Source organism: Rhinatrema bivittatum, chromosome 8, assembly GCF_901001135.1.
Source record: "Rhinatrema bivittatum chromosome 8, aRhiBiv1.1, whole genome shotgun sequence".
In the NCBI taxonomy this organism is placed as follows: domain Eukaryota; kingdom Metazoa; phylum Chordata; class Amphibia; order Gymnophiona; family Rhinatrematidae; genus Rhinatrema; species Rhinatrema bivittatum.
The window spans coordinates 272375638-272399501 of record NC_042622.1 but is presented as its reverse complement, the minus strand read 5'-3'; the positions used below and the strand labels follow the sequence as shown (position 1 = coordinate 272399501).

Here is a 23864-nt window from a genome sequence, read left to right as displayed (position 1 = left end):
ATGGGCGGAGACAAACCTACAAGGGATCCCGGCCTCTCACATCGCAGGAAAAGACAATGTCTCAGCAGACTTCCTCAGCAGAGAGAGCGTGGACCCAAGAGAATAGACTCTGTCGACCACAGCCTTCCAACTGATAGTAAATTGCTGGGGCCTCCCAGCCATGGATCTACTGGCCACCCATCTCAGTGCCCAAGTCCCCAGGTTCTTCAGCCGCAGACAAGAGCCACACTCCGAAGGGATCGACGTTCTCAACCAGACTTGGAGAGAGGATGTCTTACTGTGTACGCCTTCCCTCCATGGCCACTACTGGGCAAGGTCATCCGCAGGATAGAACATCACAGGGATTAATCCTACTAGTGGCCCTGGATTGGCCAAGACTACCACGGTATGCAGACATGCAAAGGCTCCTTGCTGGGAACCCTCTGTGTCTCCTCACAGGGACCTTCTCCGGCAGGGCCCGATTTTCCAGGAAGATCCGGCTCGATTCTCTCTTACGGTCTAGAACTTGAGCGGACTCGCCTGAAGAAGCGTGGTTACTCAAAGGCCTTGATTGAGACCTTCTCCGAGCACGCAAGTTCTCCACATCCCTGACCTACATACGGATCTGGAGAGTATTCGAAGCCTGGTGCGAGGACCGCGGGATAATCCAGCGGACAGCCAAGATTCCCATGATTCTGGAGTTCCTACAGGATGGTATGAAGAAGGGGTTGTCACTCAACTCCCTCAACGTCCAAGTAGCCGTACTGTCCTGCTTCAGAACCGAAGTGGAGGGTATCCGGCTATCAACCCATCCGAATTTGATCTGTTTCCTGAAAGGTGTTAAACATCTCCGACCACCCCTGAAGTGGCCAGTGCCTCTATGGAATCTCAATCTAGTATTTGACTTCCTAGTTGGGGAGTCCTTCAGACCAACACGCGGTCTGTCATTATGCCTCTTAACATTGAAGACGGTATTCCTTGTGGCAATATGTTCAGCTTGTCGCATCTCTGAACTACAGGCACTAATCCTGTTGGGAACTGTTCCTTAGGTTCACGCCTGGAACCATACAGCTATACACCGTCCCCTCCTTCCTACCGAAAGTGGTTTCCGAGTTTCACTTGAACCAAACCATCTCACTACCATCTCCCGATGAACATAAGGGCTCGGAAGACTCACGCTTTCTTTGCCATCTAAATGTCGACAGACTCATAGTACGGTACCTGGAAAGATTGCAACTGGTGCACAAAACGGATCGCTTGTTCGTCCTTCACAGCGGGAAGAAACAAGGAGAAGCGGCCTTGAGGGCGACCATAGCCCGCTCGATCAAGGATGTTATCAAGGCAGCATACATAGAGGCAGGGAAGCCCTTACCACTACAGGTTAAGGCTCATTCTACGAGGGCCCATGCAATTTCGTGGGCAGAAACCAAACTACTGTCACCCTCAGAGATCTGTCGGGCGGCAATGTGGTCCTCCATACACACCTTCTGCAGGTTCTACCGCCTGGATGTTCAAGCCCGAGAAGACGCAGCTTTCGCAAGGGCAGCCTCCTGCCCTGCCCGGGAGTAGCTTATGTACATCCCATTTGTCCTGGCTACACACTAGGACATGGAGAAATTACTTACCTGATAATTTCGTTTTCCTTAGTGTAGATAGATGGACTCAGCATCCCGCCCACAGCTTCCCCAGAAAAGGAGAACCTCGGATAGCAAACCTCGAGACTAAGTAAATACGGGTGAGCTGTGACCTACCCCTAGTTCACGACACCCACAATTTGTCCGGTGTTTGTTTGTTTATTTATTTATTTGTTGAGATTTATATACCGTCATTCGGTTCATTTTTGGCGTTAATTGGTTGAGTGCACTGGCGGTCTCCAGTTTGGAAATTAGTTGAACCAGTTCAAGTTTTAATCAAGTTTAATCAAGTTATTTAAGCAAAGATATATCCACAATGGCTTTTCAAGGAGAATACTGAAGAGCTGAGGTTACTGCGGGGTATATCTAGAGTGATGTCAGCTTGAAATCTGACTCCGTCTCCCATATGCTAGCAGAAGAGTACTATTCCCATTTGTCCTGAGTCCATCTGTCTACACTAAGGAAAACGAAATTATCAGTTAAGTAATTTCTCCATTTTGCTTGTGCACAAAACTCTTTGCTGCATCTACAGTAATTTTTGCATACAAAAAATGCATGTACAACTGAGGGTTAAACTGTATGCTGTTGAGCACACCTTATTGCATCGGCCTCAAAATGTAGGAAAAACAAGGTCTCATGATGCTGAAGGAATGTTTTTTGGTGGGATGATGAACTAATACCCTCAATTTTCATTTTTTATTTGTTTACTTTTAGGATTGTCTGTCTCTATTCTTCTGTTTTTTGGGGGAGGGGAGGGAATGAGAACAGCAGTACCTGCCGCCGCTTCCTTGGGGAGAGGGAGGTTCCATTTCACTCATTACTTGCTCAACAAGGACTAAAATGCTCTCAGTCTTCATTCCCAACTATCTACATCTTTATTCTTTTACTCATTATCATAGTAGGGTGGCTGCAGATTGGAGCTCCCTTTGAAATATATACTTTTTAAATTATAAAGCAGCCAGATCTGTTATTGATTTTTTTGTGTTTGCAAGTTACAGCAGCATTTGCAGCTAAGCTTTAGTTAATTAGAATTCTTGTCTTTGAAAAGAGAGTAGCTATTTAGCTTTAATTCTTGCTATCCAAAGATGATAAAAGGGTAACAGACTTACAGGCCGATACAGTACAGTGTGCTCCAGTGGAGCACACTGTTAAGCCGTGGTTGGACGCGCGTTTTCGACGCGCTAACTTTACCCCTTATTCAGCAAGGAGTAATAGCGCGTCGAAAACGCGTGTCCAACCCCCCCCCCCCGAAACTAATAGCGCCCGCAACATGCAAATGCATGTTGATGGCCCTATAAGTTATTCCCGCGCAATTCAGAAAGTAAAATGTGCAGCCAAGCCGCACATTTTACTTTCAGAAATTAGCGCCTACCCAAAGGTAGGCGTTAATTTCTCTCGGCACAGTTTTTACTGCTTTTCTGTACACCCTCCGACTTAATATCATGGTGATATTAAGTCTGAGGTCCCAAAAGTAAAAAATAATTAAAAATAAAAAAATTTAAAATCAGCTCACGGGTTGAAAACCAGACGCTCAATTTTGCCGGCGTCCGGTTTCCGAACCCGTGGCTGTCAACAGGTTCGAGAACCGATGCCGGCAAAATTGAGCGTCGGCTGTCAAACCCGCTGACAGCCTCCGCTCTTGTCAAAAAGGAGGCCCCAACCGCACCCCACAATGAGATCCAGCCGACCCATCCAAGGAAAGAAGCCATAGGGTCCAAACTTGCCCTATTCTACCACAGATGGGTCGAGATAACTTCGGACAAATGGGTCCTAGCCATCATTCGAGAGGGGTACTACCTGGATTTCCTACGAACCCCTCCGGACAAGTTCGTGGAATCCCCCTGCCACGACCTCCCCAAGAAGTTGGCAGTGGAAGCTACACTGACCAGACTACTGGCTCTTGAGGCCATAACCCCAGTACCTCCACAAGAAATAAATACTGGGCATTATTCCATTTATTTTATCGTCCCCAAGAAAGAGGGGACGTTCAGGCCCATCCTGGACCTCAAGTCGGTCAACCGCCACCTGAGGATTCCCAGCTTCCGCATGGAAACCCTATGCTCTGTAATAAGGGCGATACAACCGGGAGAGGTTCTCATATCCCTGGATCTTTCGGAGGCCTACTTACACATCCCAATTCATCAGGAACACTAGCACTTCCTATGCTTCAAAATCCTGGACCGTCACTACCAGTTCCGGGCACTACCCTTCGGGTTAGCCACGGCATCCCGGACGTTCACCAAGATCATAGTGGTGGTGGCGGCAACACTGAGGAAGGAAGAAATCCTCGTACACCCTTACCTAGACGATTGGCTGATCAGGGCGAAATCCCCAGAGGAAAGCCACTAAGCAACCAACAGAGTCAAAACTCTATTGGAGAGCCTTGGATGGGTGGTCAACACAAGCAAAAGTTGTCTGCATCCCTCACAGTCTCTAGAATACCTAGGAATCCGATTCGACACCAAAGAAGACAAGGTCAGCCTGACTCCCACAAGGAGATCAAAACTGAGGAACCGGTTACAAAACCTGCTGAGTGAACCTCGCCCCACAGCATGGGATTACCTGCAAATCCTCAGTCTGATAGCATCCACACTGGAAGTAGTGCCATGGGTGCGAGCTCACATGAGACCCCTACAGCGCTCACTTCTATCGCGATGGAATCCACTGTCTCAGAACTACGCTGTACGGCTATCACTCCCGGGCAGAGTCCGGACCCAGCCACGGTGGTGGCTGCAGGTCAGCCACCTGAGCCATGGAACAAGGCTATCTTTACCAACCTGGACCCTGCTCACCACAGACGCCAGCCTATGAGGATGGAGAGCACACTGTGAGGAGTTAACCGCCCAAGGGCAGTGGAACACAGAAGAGGCGGGATGGAACATCAACCACCTAGAAGCGCGGGCGGTCAGACTAGCCTGCCTACGATTTGCTCACAGACTCCGAGACAAAGCGGTCAGAGTAATGTCGGACAACACCACAACAGTGGCCTAGATCAACTGTCAGGGGGGAACCAGAAGCCAACAGGTGTTTATGGAAATAGACCCCCTAATGTCGTGGACGGAAGTAAACGTCCAGGAGATGTCAGCCGTTCACATCACCGGGAAAGACAACTTCATGGCGGACTACCTCAGCAGAGAAAGTCTAGACCCAGGAGAATGGAAGCTGTCGTCCGCAGCGTTCTAAATGATAGTGAACCAGTGGGGGACACCATACATGGACTTCCTGGCAAACCGGTCCAACGCCCAAGTACCCAGGTACTTCAGCCGCAGGTGGGAACCTCAGTCACAGGGGATCGATGCCCTGGTACAGACCTGGCCATAGGGGACCCTAATATACGCCTTTCCGCCGTGGCCCCTATTGGGCGCAATCATTCACAAGATACAGCTACACAGGGGACTAGTACTTCTGGTGGCCCCGGACTGGCCAAGAAGACCGTGGTACTCAGACATGAGAAGACTACTGGCAGGGACCCCCCTGCCACTGCCTCCACACAGAGACCTGCTTCAACAAGGACCGATCCTCCACGAGGATCCAGCTCAATTCTCTCTTATGGGCCTGGCCATTGAGAGGGCTCGCCTGAGAAAGAGCGGATACTCGGGGGGCTGTAATCGACATCCTACTCTGAGCACGCCAGTTCTCCACATCTTTAACGTACATAAGGATTTGGAGAGTATTCGAAGCCTGGTGCGAAGACCACGACATCATACCACGCTCAATTAAAGTTCCAGTGATCCTGGAATTCCTGCAGAATGGGCTACAGAAGGGTCTGTCCCTCGACTCCATCAAGGTACAAGTGGCCGCATTTACCTGCTACGGCCCCAAGAGCAAGGGCGACAGCATAGCTTCTCACCTAGACGTTTCACGCTTCCTGAAAGGACTCAAACACATCCGCCCACCACTAAAGTGGCCAGTACCTGTTTGGAATCTGAACCTGGTCCTGGATTTTCTAGCAGGAACCTCCTTCAGACCCCTCCGAGGTCTGTCCCTCCGCCTGTTAACTTTAAAGACAGCATTGGCCACTGTTGGAAACAGGATGCTGGGCTTGATGGACCCTTGGTCTGACCCAGTATGGCATTTTCTTTTGTTCTTATGTTCATTCCTGCTGGCAGCTTGTTCAGCCCGCTGCATTTCAGAACTACAAGCACTGTCCTGCCGGGAGCCGTTCCTCAGACTCACCCCGGGAACTATCCAGCTACGAACGGTCCCTTCGTTCCTTCCCAAAGTGGTGTCACACTTCCACCTTAACCAAACCATCTCGCTACCATCGCCGGATGAGTCGAAGAATTCGGAAGAAGCTCGTAGTCTACGCCACCTCAACATCGGCAGACTCCTATCCAGATACCTGGAAATGTCGGAACCCGTACGAAAAACGGACCACCTATTCATCCTTCACAGCGGGAAGAGACAAGGGGAAGTGGCCTCGCGGGCAACCATAGCCCGCTGGATCAAGGAAGTCATCAAGGTGCCTACGTAGAAACAGGTAAGCCACCGCCTCTACAGGTCAAGGCCCATTCTACTAGAGCCCAGGCAGTGTCCTGGGCAGAAACCAGAATGCTGTCACCTGCCGAGATTTGCAGGGCGGCAACATGGTCATCCATCCACACCTTCTCCAGATTCTACCTCCTGGATGTTCAGGCTCGGGAGGACACTGCATTTGCAAGGGCAGTACTAAGTGGGTCACGGGCAGTCTCCCACCCAGTTCGGGAGTAGCTTTTATATATCCCATTGGTCCTGAGTCCATCTGCTACATGTTAGGAAATGGAGAAATTACTTACCTGATAATTTTGTTTTCCTTAGTGTAGACAGATGGACTCAGCATCCCACCCTTGACTGCCGTTACGCATGGAATTTCAAATGATTCAAGAGTAAGCCATGTTTTCATTCACTTAGAACACCCACCCTACCGGGTGTCGACGCTTTCCGGTCTCCAGCTATAGCCAATTCAACCAATCAAGTTATAAAGTTTATCCAAGTTCTGAAGTTATTCAAGTTGATCAAATTAGTCAATCACACATATATCCACAATTCTTTTCGAGGAGAATACTGAAGCGCTGCACTTCCTGCAGGGGTATATGTACTAGGGGCTGATGTCAGATTGAAATCTGATCCGTCTCCAACTGCTATCAGGAGTACACTATACCCATTGGTCCTGAGTCCATCTGTCTACACTAAGGAAAACGAAATTATCAGGTAAGTAATTTCTCCATTACTGTATTGTGCGCACAGGACACTGGCCTGTGCGCGCACTAGGAGAGCGGGCACTCGCCCGCTCTCCTGCGTTTCTTTCTGTATGGACCTGAAAGGTAGGGTATCTACCTTCTCTCAAAAGGGATTGTGAAAAGAGCCGAAAACCAACCACCTCTAGAATTTTAAATGTTCTAAAGCCTGAAGGAGCTTCTCCATCCCAGTAGATAAGAAGTCTTGTGACACTGTTCAGATACTATCTTCAGAAAGCAACTAATACAAATAAGCAATTATTCTGCTTTGGAGATCTCTGAATAAGGCCTGAGTAGTTTAATCAATACTGAATGAATTTTGTTTTCTTTTTACAGACGTGCAGCCTACTCCTATAACACAGAAGCTCAAATATATGCCCCGAGCAGTGGTGCTTCTTATTTTGATTCCCAGGGCAGTGGACCTCAGGTGACCACCGTGGTATCTACTCCTGCAGCCATTCCTTCTCATGGTATGGTAGGCATTGCTGTGGATGTAGGAAGTAGCCAGATAATTTCTAGCTCTGGAGCATACCTTATCCATGGAGGAATGGATAACTCAAGGCATACGCTCTCGCATACATCTCGTTCATCTCCAGCAACGGTAGGTAGTTTTTAAATTATAGAACATTTTGTATTAAATGGTAGAAAATTTAGGAAAGTCAAATGAGTACAAAAAGTGCATTGATCAAAATGTAGAAGAGCAGTCTGCTTACATTTTTGTCAAAATGTAGGATTTTGGACCATTCTAGGGAAAATCTTGAAGTCATATCTTTTCAGTTGACCAATTAAAAATCACTTTGCACTTTGTGCTCCGTGAAAAAAATGATTTTTTAAAAGTTTGCCTGCTCATGACTTCATTAAACAATGTGTTAGTCAATGTCATTGGTTATGGTCAGGAAGAATATATGTTGTGCTAAACCTTTTAAAATATGTACGTGTATATTAAGAGGCTGATATTAAAAAGTGTTTATCTGGATAACTTTGAGTTATTTGGATAAATTCTGAGGTTTATCCACTTGGCTACTTATCTACCTTATAAATGGGCTCTGACCGACGGCCCGCAAATGCGCAGTAGAGAGCAGCTCTACCGCGCATGTGCGGGCGAGCATGTTGGTCAGAGCCGTGCGTGCCCGAAAAAAAAAAAAAATGGCGGTGGGGCCGCAGGAGCGGCAGCGAGGGTGAAAAGCTGGAGTGGCGGCGGCCGCGAAGCAGGAGCGGGAGGAGAAGCAGCGGCGCCGCGCGCGCGGGAGTGACAGCCCCCCCCCCCCCCCCCCCCCCCCGATATCTGCCGGCAGGAGCGGGAGGAGAAGTAGCGGCGCCGCGCGCACGGGAGTGACAGCCCCCCCCCCCCCCCCCCCCCCCCCGATATCTGCCGGGAGGAGAAGTAGCGGCGCCGCGTGGGAGGGACACCCCCCCCCCCCCCCGAGATCTGCCGGTTGTGGATGATCAGAGAGGGGAGGGGATTGAGAGAGGGGGAGTGACTGAGGAGAGGGAGGGGAAGGTGAGAGAGAGAGGGAGGGGAAGGTGAGAGAGAGAGGGAGGGGAAGGTGAGAGAGAGAGGGAGGGAAGGTGAGAGAGGGGGAGGGAGGTGTGAGAGAGAGAGGGGGAGGGAGGTGAGAGAGAGAGAGGGGGAGGGAGGTGAGAGAGGGGAGGGGTGAGAGAGGGAGGGAAGGTGAGAGAGAGAGAGAGGGAGGTGTGAGAGAGAGGGGGAGGGAGGTGTGAGAGAGGGAGGTGAGAGAGAGGGGGAGGGAGGTGTGTGAGAGAGAGAGGGGGTGAGAGAGAGGAGGGGGAAGGGAGGGAGGGAGGGAGGGGGAGAGGGTGAAGGAGGAGGGAGAATGAGGGGGAGGGAGTGGGAAGGAAACGGACCGAGCCCGTTGTTACGGGCTTAACGGCTAGTTGAATATATTTTATCTGGCTAACAGGCCGATACAGTAAAATCGGCAGGAGAGCCGGCGCTCCAAGGCGCCACTCTTCTGCGCACACGATCCAGTATTTAAATGAGGGCCTGTGGTAAAAAGAGGCGCTAGGGACACTAGCGCGTCCCTAGTGCCTCCTTTTTGACAGGAGCGGCGGCTGTCTGCGGGTTTGACAGCCGACACTCAATTTTGTTGACATCTGTTCTCAAACCCGCTGACAGCCACGGGTTCGGAAAATGGACGCTGGCATAATTGAGCATTGGTCTTCTGACCCTTGGGCCGTGGGCCAATTTTAAATTTTTGTTTTTTTAAATTTTGGGGCCTCCGACTTAATATCGCTATGATATTAAGTCGGAGGGTGTACAGAAAAGCAGTTTTTTCTGCTTTTCTGTACACTTCCCTGGTGCCGGCAGAAATTAATGCCAGCCTTTGGGCTGGCGTTAATTTTTGAAAATAAAATGTGCGGCTTCGCTGCACATTTTGCTTTCTGGATTGCGTGGGAATAACAGGGACATCAACATGCATTTGCATGATGCGGGAGCTATTTGTTTCGGGGGGGGGGGGGGGGGGGGTTGGCCGCACGTCTTCGATGCACTATTACCACTTATTGTATAAGGGGTAAAGCTAGCGCGTCAAACGCGTGGCCATACCCGGGCTAGTGGAGCGCACTGTACTGTATCAGCCCGTAAGTTATTAATCAGACAAAATTTATCCAGATACATTGGATACATTCCAGGGCAGGGTTCTCATAGTTGAATAAGTTATTTGGCTAAATCTGAATATGGTCAAGAGCAGGGTTGAAGTTATCTGGGAATGTGTTCCCAGACAACATTTTATCTTAACTGGCTATATTCAAATAACATAGCCAAATAAAGTAGCTGATCACCCCTCACTCCTTAAGGTCCACAAAATATTTAAAAAATGTAGCAGGCCTGTAGGCCTGAAAATCCTCCCCTTCCCTCTCCCCCCCCCTCAGAATTTACTAAATAAAATTAGATGGTTGGCCCACTCCCCCCTAACTTCTTATCACTACCTGGAGCTCAGTACATGTTCCTGGCATGTCCAATGTCACTTTGGATACCCTCTGGAGCTGGACGTACGTACTGAGCGTCTGACAGCAGTAAGGGTTTTGGGAGGTTCTAGGTGGGAGGGGGGGTTCAGGAGTGGGAAATATCCTTCAGATTCTATTTAATGGATTCTCGGGGCAGGAGGGGCAACTATTTGAGTCTATAGGCCTGCTAATATTTTGGAATATTTGGGAGGAGGGAGTAAAGCGGCGAAGCGACTTACTTTTTGCAGCACCTTCCGGACATCGGATGACCTCTCCTGCCTCCAGCTGCTCGCGAAGATGGAAGCCTGCACGGTCGCTGAAGACGTGACGTCAGATGCCTGACGCCAAACGTCGTGACGTCACGTCTTCAGCGGCCGTGCAGGCGTCCATCTTCGCGAGCAGCTGGAGGCAGGAGAGGTCGTCCGATGTCCGGAAGGTGCTGCAAAAAGTAAGTCGCTTCGCCGCTTTACACTGCCAGTCCCTTCTTCCCTCCTCCCGGATCAAGGCTGCTTTTCGCGCCCTGCTTCGGGAGGAGGGGAGGGGGAACTGGCACGGGGGAAGCCACGATGTCCGGAGGAGGGGGGCTGCAAAAGTAAGTTGCCGAGCGTAGGATTGCCGTCCTCTCCCCTCTCGCTCTCTCTCGCAACTTTTTTTCGCTTTTTTTTTTTCTTCAGGAGGAGGGGGGAGGACTGGGGCTGCCCCGGAGGCCAGCATCCATGGATGCGGCCAGGGCAGGTGAGAGGGGGCTGGGGGAAAGCTTGCCGCCTACCCTTACCCCTGCCTCTAACGCAGGGGTAGGGGTAGGTGGTAAGTTAGCAGGTTAAATGCGGGGCAAAATGGCAGCGATAGTCGGGGCGCGCGTTACAGTATCGGAGGGGAATAGCTAATTCCTTCATTATACAGATAATTCGTTCATTTACATATATACATGCTGCGTGCGGAAAGGGTTATGCGTCTGTTTTAAGAAGCGCTAAGGACGCGTGAAACTGGAGACTGTATCGCTGGATCGCCTTACGCGTCCGAATTGTGCGCTCCCAGCACGTTACAGACGGGAAATCTTCAACCGCACGTTACAGTATCGACCTGTAAGTGTTAAGCATGTGTGTTTGATTTGAATAGGTATCATTCTTTGTTAATCAGAACAGTAGTGAGTCACTCAGGAAAACTAACTGAAGTGTAAATCTCCAAAGGGATTGTTTTGCACTAATTTACCTTAGAAGCACATTATAAATTGCAAGGGAAGAGCTCAGTAACTCACCTGACGTCTCCCGCTTCCTGAAAGGGGTCAAGCAGATCTGACCACCCCTAAAGTGGCCGGTACCCTTATGGAATCTGAATCTAGCCTTAGATTTCCTAGCAGGAGCCTCCTTCAGACCCACCCGCGGCCTGTCCCTCCGACTACTAACTTTGAAGACTGTATTTCTAGTGGCAGCCTGTTCAGTCCGACACATCTCTGAGCTCCAAGCACTGTCCTGTTGAGAACTGTTCCTCAGGTTCACACCGGGATCCATACAGCTACGTACGGTCCCCTGCTTTCTACCAAAAGTGGTTTCTTGTTACCATCGCCAGACGAGCCTAAGGTCTCTGAGGAATGTCACTGCCTTCGCCATCTTATCGTCGGCAGATTCCTAATCCAAATCTTGGAAAAGTCGGAATCCGTACGAAAGACGGACCACCTCTTCGTCCTTCACAGCAGGAAGAAACAAGGGGAAGCAGCCTCACGGGCAACCCTAGCCCGCTGGATCAAAGAAATTATCAAGGCGGCCTACGTAGAGGCAGGCAAGCTCTCACCTCTAAAAGTCAGGGTCCATTCCACTAGAGCCCAGGCAGTGTCCTGGGTGGAAACCAAGATGCTGTCACCCGCCGAGATCTGTCAGGCGGCGACATGGTCTTCCATTCATGCCCTTCTCTAGGTTCTATCGCCTGGATGTTCAGGCTCGGGAGGACACAGCATTTGCAAGGGCAGTACTAAGTGGGCCACGGGCATCCTCCCACCTGGTTCGGGAGTAGTTTTTGTACATCCCATTGGTCCTGAGTCCATCTGCTACATGCTAGGAAATGGAGAAATTACTTACCTGATAATTTTGTTTCCCTTAGTGTAGACAGATGGACTCAGCATCGTGCCCACGGTTGCCGACAATCATGGAACCCTCTGGGAACAATCCCCGAGAACAAGACAAACACGGGTAAGCCTAGCTTTCGTCTAATTAGGACACCCATACCTACCGGGTGTCGGCGTTTTTTGGTTGAGTACACTGGCGGACTCCAGCTATAACCACATCAACTAGTTCAAGTTAATAAAGTTAACCAAGTTAACCAAGTTATGCAAGTTAATCAAGTTATTCAGTCACACATATATCAACAATTGCTTTTCAAAGAGAATACTGAAGAGCATAGCATCTCGCAAGAGTATATGTACTAGGGCTGATGTCAGATTGAAATCTGATCCCTCTCCAACTGCTATCAGGAGCACACTATACCCATTGGTCCTGAGTCCATCTGTCTACACTAAGGAAAACAAAATTATCAGGTAAGTAATTTCTCCAGTGCTGGGTGACTCTGTCATCAGAGGCACTAATCTGGGAACGCTCAGCGAGGGGAAACACTACAGTTAAAAGCCTCCCAGGGTCATCGGCCAGTAGAAATGCTATTCAAACAGTCAGTGACAGTAGGACATTAGAATGTCACCCCCTTAATACAAATACAATAAAAAAAGGCAAAGTGGATAATAAAAGTCAGCAAAATAAGTCCCACAGAGAGTCCAAGAAAAACATTAACCTGTACCAGAACAGCTGGAAAGCTATATGCACATATGCTCGTAGTTTGGGCAATAAAATCCCAGACCTGCAAGCCCTAATGGTGGAGGCGGACTTGGACATTGTTGCTGTCACGGAGATGTGGTTCACGGATTCACATGATTGGGATACTACCATACCGTGATATACCGTATTTTTTGCTCCATAAGATGCACCTGACCATAAGACGCACCTAGGATTCAGAGCGGGGGGGAAAAAAAAAAATGGTGTGCTAAACTGGCTCTGTTCCCGGGCGTCTTATGGAGCAAATTAGGGGAGGGCATAAAATGGTTTTTTTTTGTCCCCATTCCCCATCCCAACCCTTTAAATTTAATTAACTACAAACCCCCCACCCTCCTGAACCCCCCCAAGACTTGCTAAAGGTCCCTGGTGGTCCAGCGGGAGTCCGGGAGCGATCTCCTGCACTCGGGCTGTCAGCTGCCAGTATTCAAAATGGCGCCAATAGCCGTTGCCCTTACTATGTCATTGGTCGGTCCCTGTCATATGTTAGGAGCACAAGATGGCGCTGGCCATCCATTGCTCCTACCATGTGACAGGGGCCGACCAATGGCACCGGTAGCCCCTGTGATATAGTAAGGGAAAGGCTATCAGCGCCATCTTGAATACTGGCAGCCGACGGCTCGAGTGCAGGACATCGCTGCTGGTCCACCAGGGACTTTTGGCAAGTCTTGGGGGGGGGGGTCAGGAGTGTGGGGGAGTTGTAGTTAGGTTTTTTTTTTTGTTTTTGTTTTTTTAATATTCGCTCCATAAGACGCACAGACATTTTCCCCCGACTTTGGGAAAAGTCCGTCTTATGGAGCGAAAAATACGATAACTTATTAAGAAAGGACAGAGAGGACAGAAAAGGGGGAGGAGTGGCTCTTTATGTCAAAAACAATATTCAAGCATCCGAGCTGCAGGGAAGATGGGGCAAAGAAGAAGTTTTATGGGCCGTCCTAAAAAAAAGATGATGGAACATCCATTTTTATTGGCTTGCTTTACAGGCCTCCAAATCAAATGGAAGTACTAGACAGAGATCTGATTGAAGACATCCAAAAGATGAGTAAGAAGGGAGAAATGGTGATTGTTGGAGATTTTAATCTACCGGATGTAAACTGGAGAATCCCTTCTGCGGAATCTAACAGTAGTAGAGAGATAGTGGATGCCCTGCAAGTGGCTCTGTTCAAACAAATGGTAATGGAGCCTACGAGGGAGGGAGCTATATGCAATTTAGTGCTCACTAATGGAGATAATGTCTCTAATGTTCAGGTGGGTGCCCACCTCAGCACCAGTGATCATCAAACAGTATGGTTTCATATCATAATATGATACAGAGAAGTTGCACGAAGACCAGGGTTTTGTGAATCAAAAACACGGACTTTGATGAAATGGGGAAGTACCTGGAGGAAGAACTTAGAAGGATGGGAGAAAATGAGAGATATGGAACAGTGGGCCAAGCTAAAAGGAGCAATTACTGAAGCGACAATATATATGTTAGAAAAGCAAGAAGATAATGAAACCGATCTGGTTCACAAAGGAGGTGGCTGATAAAATAAAAGTTAAAAGAACAGCGTCTAAGAAATATAAAAGATCCCAAAGGGAGGATCACAAAGAAAAATATCTGGTAAAACTGAGGGAGACTAAGAAAGTAATCAAGAAAGTGAAAAGTCCAGCGGAAGAAAGGATTGCCAAAGAGGTAAAGGAGGTGACAAAACATTTCTCACAGGACAAGCAGGATGGTAGTCCTCACATATGGGTGACATCATCAGGATGGAGCCCAATCACAGAAAACTTCTGTCAAAGTTTCCAGAACTTTGACTGGCCCCTACTGGGCATGCCCAGCATGGCACTAACCCTGCAGCCAGCAGGGGTCCCCTTCAGTCTTCTTTTTTCCACGCTGCAGTAGCCTCACGGTTTAGGAGCTCTGAAGAGATTCCTGACAGGAATTTTCCTCACGGAGTTAATTAAACTTAAATTGCCCCACAGGGGTCCCGCCTCTAACTTTTCTCAGGCCGCGGTACTCCGGTAAGTTTTTGACCGTCTTTCGTCGATTACCGTCGTTTGGCCCTCGCGGCCTACTGGCCGTCGACCGTACCGCGGCTCGATTTTTTTCTATGGCCATGGTGTCGTGGTTTCGTCGGTGCCCAGACTGTACTCGTACCATGTCTATCACAGACCCTCATGGAGTCTGTGTAATGTGTTTAGGCCGTGAGCATGATGTCCTGACTTGCACCAAATGTGCCCTCATGACATCAAAAGGTCGCAAAGCCAGAATGGAGAAGATGGGACGACTCTTCCGTGTTCACACCCCGACGCCGTGCATCGTATCGACGTCATCGGAACCGGCACCGACAAAGTCGCACCAGCATGGACCACCGTCCGGTGACCGTCCGCCATCGTCGTCTTCACGGCCATCGACTCCCGTTACTCCCCCTCAAAATCGGGGGGATCGTAGGGAGAAACATCGCCATCGGCATCGTAAGTCTTGGACCGTCGAGGGAGCGAAATCCTCGACCTCGCCACCGTCTGAGCCACCATCGAAGAAGCCCCGTCCAGAATTGGCACCAACCATTCCTGTGACCGGGACATCAAGGCCACCCTCACCCGATCGGGGTTTCGGAGTTGCGATTCCGCCTGTAAAGATGGTCCCTCCGACTGTGCCTCCGCCTCCCGTCACAGAGCCGGGGCTGCTTGCTCCAGGTCTCCGGGAAGAACTGGACCGGCTGATCCACGAGGCCATAGACAAGGCGATGCAAAGGCTCCAGGTTCCTCCGGCACTGACACCAGCACCGAGAGTGGAACCGGTCACCGACCCGATGACAGCAGCTCTGGCACTGCTGCTATCTCGGATGGAGGCGCTCATGACCGCCCTTCCACCGGTGATTCCAGGGTCTCCGATGGCTCCGGTGCACTCCCCGTTGACAGCTTCATCGGGAGGAGAAACACCGTTCCGCATTCCTCCTTCGGGAGTATTGCCTCAGCCATCGATGCCAATTCGTCCCTCGCCACCGATTCATTCATCGGGGGCGATATGCACATCGGCGCCATCGATGCCTTCCAGGCCGTCCACTGTGCTCCCAGCGATTCCTTTGATTTTCTCGGAGTCTTAGCCGGGGCCTTCGGGTATCCAACCCCCTTCTCGTCCTACAGGTCAGTCTGCTGATCCTTATGACCTCTGGGGTGATGATACTTCCACAGACACCGATGACTTACCTTCACCTCCCTCTCCTTCTGTAAGTAGAAAGCGTTCTCCTCCAGAGGACCTTTCTTTCATTAATTTTGTGAAGGAAATGTCGGAATTGGTCCCTTTTCAGCTTCAGACGGAGCAGGATGATAGGCACCAGATGATGGAGCTCCTCCAATTCCTGGATGCCCCTAAAGTGATCACTTCTATTCCCGTTCATTAAGTTCTTCTTGACCTCCTCAAAAAGAACTGGGAAAATCCAGGATCCATTGCCCCAGTCCATAGAAAAGCTGACACTACATATTTAGTACAGTCAGCCCTCGGCTTTCAAAAATCTCAGCTCGACCACCACTCAGTTGTGGTGGAATCGGCTCAAAAGAAAGCAAAAAGGACGAAGCCTCACTCCTCTACCCCTCCTGTCAAGGAACACAAGTTCCTAGACCATATTGATCGACAAGTGTTCCAAGGGGCCATGCTCATCTCTAGAATTGCTGCTTACCAGCTGTATGTGACCCAATACAATAGGGTCATTTTCAAGCAGATACAGGACTTCTCTGAAACCCTGCCTGACCAATTCCAACAACAGCTTCAAATCCTTGTCAACAAAGGGTTTGAGGCAGGAAAGTATGAGATAAGAACAGCTTACGATATCTTCAACACCTCTACTAGAGTGTTTGCAGCTGCCATTTTGGCAAGACGATGGGCCTGGCTCAAATCTTCTGACTTTCAGCCAGAAGTACAAGACAGGCTATCTGACCTACCATGTGTTGGAGACAATCTGTTCGGTGAACAGATCCAGCAAATAGTGGCTGAATTAAAAGACCATCATGAGACCCTTAAACAGCTCTCATCGATACCTTCCGACTTCCCCTCAAGACAGGCTTTTAGGAAGGACTCTAAGAAGTCATTCTTTCGTCCAAGGAAGTACTATCCTCCACCAGCAAGGTACTGAACTACGAGGCCTTCCCAAAAACCTCAGCCTCTCCAGGCCCGAAAGCAAAAGCCGCAAGCAGCTCCCCTGTCGGGGCCTGCTTCAGGTTTTTGACTTTCACTTGGAGAGCAGCAGCCTGATTCCTCTGCCAAGCATACCAGTGGGAGGTCGATTGTGCCACTTTCACGGCATGTGGCAATCAATCACAACCGAACAATGGGTGCTAGCAATCATTGCTCAGGGTTACCACCTAAACTTTCTTGCTCTTCCACCGGACTCACCATCTCTGCAAGCATGGAGAGTATCCGACCATTCTGTTCTTCTGGAGCAGGAGGTTTCCCTTCTTCTCCAGTCAAGAGCAATAGAACCCATCCCACTCTCACAGCAAGGCCTAGGGTTCTATTCCCGGTACTTTTTGATCCCCAAAAAATCCGGGAGTGTTCGTCCAATTCTGGACCTACGTGCTCTCAACAAGTACCTTCAGCGAGAAAAGTTCAAGATGGTAACCTTGGGCTCGCTTCTACCTCTTCTGCAAAGAGGAGACTGGCTCTGCTCTCTGGACCTTCAGTACACACACATTGCGATAACTCCAGCTCATCGCAAGTACCTCAGGTTTTTAGTATGCCCAAAGCACTATTAATACCGCGTGCTTCCGTTTGGCCTAGCATCGGCACCACAAGTCTTTACCAAATGTCTCGTGGTTGTTGCAGCTTTTCTCAGGAAAGAAGGTGTTCATGTCTACCCCTATCTGGATGACTGGTTAATCAGGGCTCCAACCTAGCAAGCCGCTCGGTCGTCCCTCGATTTGACCCTACACTCTCTAATTTCTCTAGGATTTCTCGTCAATTACGAAAAATCCTATTTAGTCCCATCTCAAGCTTGTCGTTCATTGGGGTAGACTTGGACACCTTGCAGGCAAAAGCCTTTCTACCTCAACGAGCGCTAACCCTCGTGTCTCTCGCTCACCAATTGCAGTCTCAGCATACAGCAACAGCTCGCCAATTCCTCGTCCTTTTAGGACACATGGCGTCCTCAGTCCATATCACACCTCTGGCCTGCCTGGCCATGAGGCTCATGCATTGGACTCTGAGGTTACAATGGATTCAAGCTGCTCAGCCTCTGTCCACCATTGTCCACATCACCGACTCACTCCGTCTGTCTCTCGCCTGGTGGAAAAATCACAACAATCTCCTCCAGGGACTGCCCTTTCAAGTGACAGATCCTCAACTCATTCTCACCACGATGCTTCCAACCTCGGGTGGGGAGCCCACGTGGACAATCTACAGACACAAGGGTCTTGGTCTCCAGAGGACGCCAAACATCAAATAAACTTCCTAGAACTTCGAGCAAATCAATATGCTCTCAGGGCTTTTCAGGAACGCCTGTCAAATCACATCATCCTGATTCAGACGGACAACCATGTGGAATGTGGTATATCAACAAGCAGGGAGGCACAGGCTCCTTCCTTGTGTGTCAAGAAGCTGCACAGATTTGGTCGGAAACGCTCTCCCACTCGATGTACCTCAGGGCCACCTACTTGCCGGGAGTGGACAATGTCTTGGCAGACAAACTGAGTCATGTCTTCCAACCGCATTGGTGGTCTCTCAACCCCTCTATAGTGGACTTCATCTTCCAACAATGGGGTTATCCCCAGACAGACCTCTTTGCGTCCCATCAGAACCACAAAGTCGATAACTTCTGCTCCCTCATTCGAAGCGAGTGCTCTCCGCCCAGAGATGCATTCTCCCTCTCGTGGGCAACTGGTCTGCCTCCACTCGAGGGCAACCAATCCCTCAACTTCCTCTTCTCTCAAAGACTCTTGTGAAGTTATGTCAGGACAAGGGAACCATGATCCTGATAGCACCTCACTGGCCACGCCAAGTGTGGTTTCCCATACTCCAGGATCTCTCCATCCGCAGGCACATTCCCTTGGGAACGGACCCTTATCTGATCACTCAAAACGACGGATGCCTACGCCATCCCAATCTTCAAGCCTTGTCTCTGACGGCATGGATGTTGAAAGGTTAATCCTTCAACCACTTAACCTTTCAGATTCGGTTTCTCATGTCCTGATTGCTTCACGGAAGCTTTCCACAAGAAAATCTTATTCCTATAAATGGAAAAGGTACACATCATGGTGCACTTCGCAGTCCCATGATCCCTTTTCCTGTCCAATCCCAAGGTTTTTGGACTATCTCTGGCATTTGTCGGAGTCAGGTTTAAAGACCCCCTTCAATCAGAATGCATGTCAGTGTGGTAGCCACCTTCCATAAAGGTGTCGGGGATGTTCCTATATCAGTACAACCCCTCGTAACACGCTTTTTAAAGGGCTTACTCCATATCAAGCCACCTTTACGTCCTCCGGCCCCTTCTTGGGACCTCAATCTGGTTCTTGGTCGGCTCATGAAACCACCATTCGAGCCTCTTCACTCCTGTGACCTAAAATATCTGACATGGAAAGTGATTTTCCTTTTGGCTATCACTTCAGCTCGCAGGGTTAGTGAGTTACAGGCCCTAGTTACCTATCCGCCTTACACTAAGCTCCTGCAGGACTGGGCGGTACTCCGCACTCACCCTACGTTTTTACCTAAGGTAGTTTCGGAATTTCACATTAATCAATCCATCATACCACAATAAACCATAACTATAATACTATGTGTAATAAAACTACCGGTGTAAGTACCTTGGTACAATTGGTCATGGACTACTTCGCTAAATGACTATGTCTAATGATATATTGTAACCGAACCTTTGATGGCACCTGTTAGAATGTACTATTGTACACTTTTACCTACATTAAATATGTGCCTACATGTAAACCGTTGCGACGGTATTTAACTTAGCAACGGTATAGAAAAGTTTTTAAATAAATAAATTTTAAATAAATACTGCCTACCTTCTTTCCCAGGCCCTATTCCAATCCAGGGGAACAGGCTCTACATACCCTTGACTGTAAACGGGCTCTAGCGTTCTACCTAGACCGTACAGTTGCCCACAGGAAGAGCACTCAGTTGTTCGTCTTTTTCCATCCCAACAAATTAGGGCAACCTGTGGGTAAGCAGACTCACTCCTCCTGGTTGGCGGACTGCATATCTCTTTGCTATCAGCAAGCAGGCATTCCTTTTCAGGACCGTGTCAAAGCGCACACTGTGAGGGCCATGGCGACTTCAGTAGCACACCTATGATTGATGCCACTTCCTGACATTTGCAGGGCTGCCACCTGGAGTTCTCTCCACACCTTTGCAGCCCACTATTGCTTGTACAAAGCAGGAAGACAAGATTCCATCTTCGGCCAGTCTGTCCTGCGTAACTTATTTCCAACGTGACGTACCTACACCCTTCCGCCTGCCTGGTGGGGTTCAGGATGCCCTCTACCAAATTCCACCCCAGTTGTTGTGCCTGTTGCACGCCGTTGGGTACATTTGGTGCATGTTAGGACATCCTCAGCTTGGTACTCACCCATATGTGAGGACTACCATCCTGCTTGTCCTGTGAGAAAGCAAATGTTGCTTACCCTGTAACAGGTGTTCTCACAGGACAGCAGGATGTTAGTCCTCACGAAACCAGCCCGCCGCCCCGCGGTGTTGGGTTCGTAACGTTTTGTTATTTTATTTTTCGGCACTGCATGTAGCTTTCAAATAAGACTGAAGGGGGACCCCTGCTGGCTGCAGGGTTAGTGCCATGCTGGGCATGCCCAGTAGGGGCCAGTCATAGTTCTGGAAACTTTGACAGAAGTTTTCCGTGATTGGGCTCCATCCTGATGATGTCACCCTAATGTGAGGACTAACATGCTGCTGTCCTGTGAAGAACACCTGTTACAGGTAAGCAACATTTGCTTTTTCAGATACATCAGCGAAAGGAGAAAGGTCCAAAGTGGTATAGTGAAATTCAAAGGTGAAAAGGATCAATGGGTGAAGACAGATGAAAAAATGGCAGAAATATTAAATGAATACTTCAGTTCGGTGTTCACTAAAGAAGACCCCGGAGGAGGACCGCTAGTTAACAAGAAACTGGAGGGGAGTGGAATGGATGAAACTCCGTTTACGGAAGAGAATGTATGGGAAGAGCTAGGAAAACTGAAAGTGGACAAAGCCATGGGGCCTGATGAGGTTCATCCCAGGATACTGAAAGCACTCAGCGATGTGCTGGCGGCTGTGCTGTGTGACCTGTTAATAGATTCCTGGAAATGGGAGTGGTGCCAAGTGATTGGAGAAGAGCGGCGTTGGTCCCTCTTCACAAGAGTGGGAACAGAGAGGAGGCTGGAAACTAAAGTCCGGTTAGCCTCACCTCTGTGGTGGGAAAAGTATTGGTCGCTGCTGAAGGAAAGAATAGTGAACTATCTACAAGCAGCAGAATTGCTGGACCAGAGGCAGCATGGTTTTACCAAGGGAAGGTCCTGTCAGACGAATCTGATAGCCTTTTTTGATTGGGTGACTAAGGAATTGGATCGAGGAAGAGCACTCGATGTCATCTACTTGGATTTTAGCAAAGCTTGTGATATGGTCCCGCACAGGAGGCTAGTGAATAAAACGAGAAGCTTGGGAGTGAGTGCCAAGGTGGTGGCCTGGATAGCAAACTGGTTGAAGGACAGAAGACAATGTGTGATGGTAAATGGCCCTTACTCGGAAGAGAGAGCGGTGATGAGCGGAGTGCCACAAGGGTCGATGTTGGGACCGGTCCCGTTCAGTATCTTAGTGAGCGACATCGCAGACTGGATAGAAGGTAAGGTTTGTCTATTTGCGGATGATACTAAGATCTGCTACAGAGTGGACACGCCGGAAAGAGTGGAGAGAATGAGATGGGATTTAAGGAACCCGGAAGACTGGTTGATGATATGGCAGCTGAGATTCAATGCCAAGAAGTGCAGAGTCATGCATATGGGGTGTGGAAAGCCGAAAGAAATGTATTCGATGGGTGGTGAAGGGCTGATGTGCACGGAGCAGGAGAGAGACCTTGGGGTGATAGTGTCTAACGATCTGAAGTCGGCGAAACAATGTGACAAGGCGATAGCTAAAGCCAGAAGAATGCTGGGCTGCATAGAGAAAGGAATATCGAGTAAGAAAAGGGAAGTGATTATCCCCTTGTACAGGTCCTTGGTGAGGCCTCACCTGGAATACTGTGCTCAGTTCTGGAGACCGTATCTCCGAATGGTCAGAGACAGGATGGAGGCAGTCCAGAGAAGGGCGACCAAAAAGGTGTATGGTCTTCATCGAATGCCTTATGAGGAAAGATTGATGAATCTAAATATGTATACCCTGGAGGAAAGGAGGAACAGGGGTGACATGATACAGACCTTCAGATACTTGAAAGGTTTTAATGATCCAAAGTCAACGACAAACCTTTTCCATTACTCAATTGTTCATTGTACACCCCTTGTTTTATGTAAACCGGCATGATGTGATTGTATCACGAATGCCGGTATATAAAAATCTTAAATAAAATAAAATAAAATTACAAAAAAACAAGCAGAACCCAGAGGTCACAATTTAAAACTCCAGGGTGGAAGACTCAGAACCAATGTCACTAAGTATTTCTTCACAGAGAGGGTGGTGCATGCCTGGAATGCCCTTTTGGAGGAAGTGGTGAAGACTAAAACTGTGAAGGATTTCAAAGTGGCGTGGGATAAACATTATGGATCCATAAAGTCTTGAGTATGTGAATGAAGAGAAGAGGCATGGGGGTGGCTTGCGGGAATGACTCTACTACGTGGTGATTAATTCCCTTATTCAATAAACATACACGGTTAATGCAGCTCCAGCATTGCTCTATGTTTCAACGGCAAGAGGAAATGTGGGACAAAGGATTTGCATTCAGAAATAAGGGTGGGAGTAGCTTGCTTGTTGCGGCGGTTACTATCCCGAACCAATACTTCAGTTTGAATACATATACAGCGCAGCTCACTGCTTCAGCAGCATGGGGGGAATGAAGAAAAGATGATTTATATTAAGACAACCAACAAGGACTAAATTGTACAGGCTGGGTAAACAAATAAGCGTGGGAGTAGCTTGCTTATTGCAGCGGTTACTACCCCTAACCAATTAGGCTTGATACTTACTTTTATGCAGCTCCAGAACTGCTCTCTACATCAGTGGCATTGGTGGAAGGAAAATTTGAAACAAAAAGTTACCAATAAGGGCCTTGATCTCAGCTGTCAGAGTAACAGATAAGTATGAGAAAAATAACTGTGAAAGCTTGCTGGGCAGACTGGATGGGCCGTTTGGTCTTCTTTTGCTGTCACTTCTATGTTTCACTAGGAAGACATTCATCTCCCATGCCACGCTGCCTTTCTGCTATATACCTTATCCTACACCTTAGGGGTCTTTCTTCCACTCAGCATTGCTGTCATACCTAGACTTTGCATCTTGAGGGCCTTGCTCTCATTCTGCCTTGCTGTCATACCCCAGTCTCTACACCTTGGAGTGTTTTTGTCACTGTGGAAGGTTGCTGTGCATCTCTCATGGTGCCTTGGTGTGTTGATGTCACTCTTTGTACTATTTTGTCCCTTTTATTGGTGCCTTGAGGTTTTCTCTGCCACCTTTTCTACTTTGTTCTCCCTTCATTGTGCCTAAGGATTTTGATGCCATTCTTGGTAACACTTTGCCTCTTGTGTTGCCTTTGTTGGGTATCCTCTTATGAAGCCTTAGAATGTTCTTCCACTCTTGCTGCTTCTTTGCTCCTCTCACAGTGCTTTGGAGAGCTCTTACCACTGCTGGTACCCTCTTGCCCTTTATGGTACCATAGGCATTCATTCCACTTTTGGTGCCAAATTGTCTTGATGCATTGGCATGCCTTCACTCTGAGAATGATGTCTACCCACCACTTTAATAGAAATGATAAGAAAATTCCAGTTCTGAATCCTAAATATGCTGCAGTGTTTCCCCCTTAAGAGTAAACAAATGAATAAAATGAATGAATGTTTTTTTTTCATTTTAAACTAATGAACCAAAATGAATGTACTCCTAAAAAACATGAATGAATCAAAACAAATTTTTCCTCTGCACATCCCTACTACTGATATTCTTTAAATATTCACTTGCAACCCTTAGTTTGGGAGTCCCCACGGCTGTATTGTTCCTGCTTGTTCACGGAGAAAGCGAAGTTGCTTACCTATAACAGGTATTCTCCATAGACAGCAGAACAAACAGTCACACAATCTCC

At 48.7% G+C, this 23864-nt stretch overlaps 1 protein-coding gene across 5 annotated transcripts in view; it reads left to right on the top strand.

Annotated features, from left to right (window-relative positions):
• RFX2 (regulatory factor X2) overlaps nt 1-23864 on the top strand; it is a 705663-nt gene that overhangs the window by 260015 nt on the left and 421784 nt on the right. For all 5 annotated transcript variants that reach the window (XM_029610912.1, XM_029610911.1, XM_029610910.1 and 2 more), the window contains one exon: nt 7166-7430. In XM_029610912.1, the coding sequence (XP_029466772.1) occupies nt 7166-7430 (265 nt within the window). The remainder of the gene's footprint in view (nt 1-7165; nt 7431-23864) is intronic.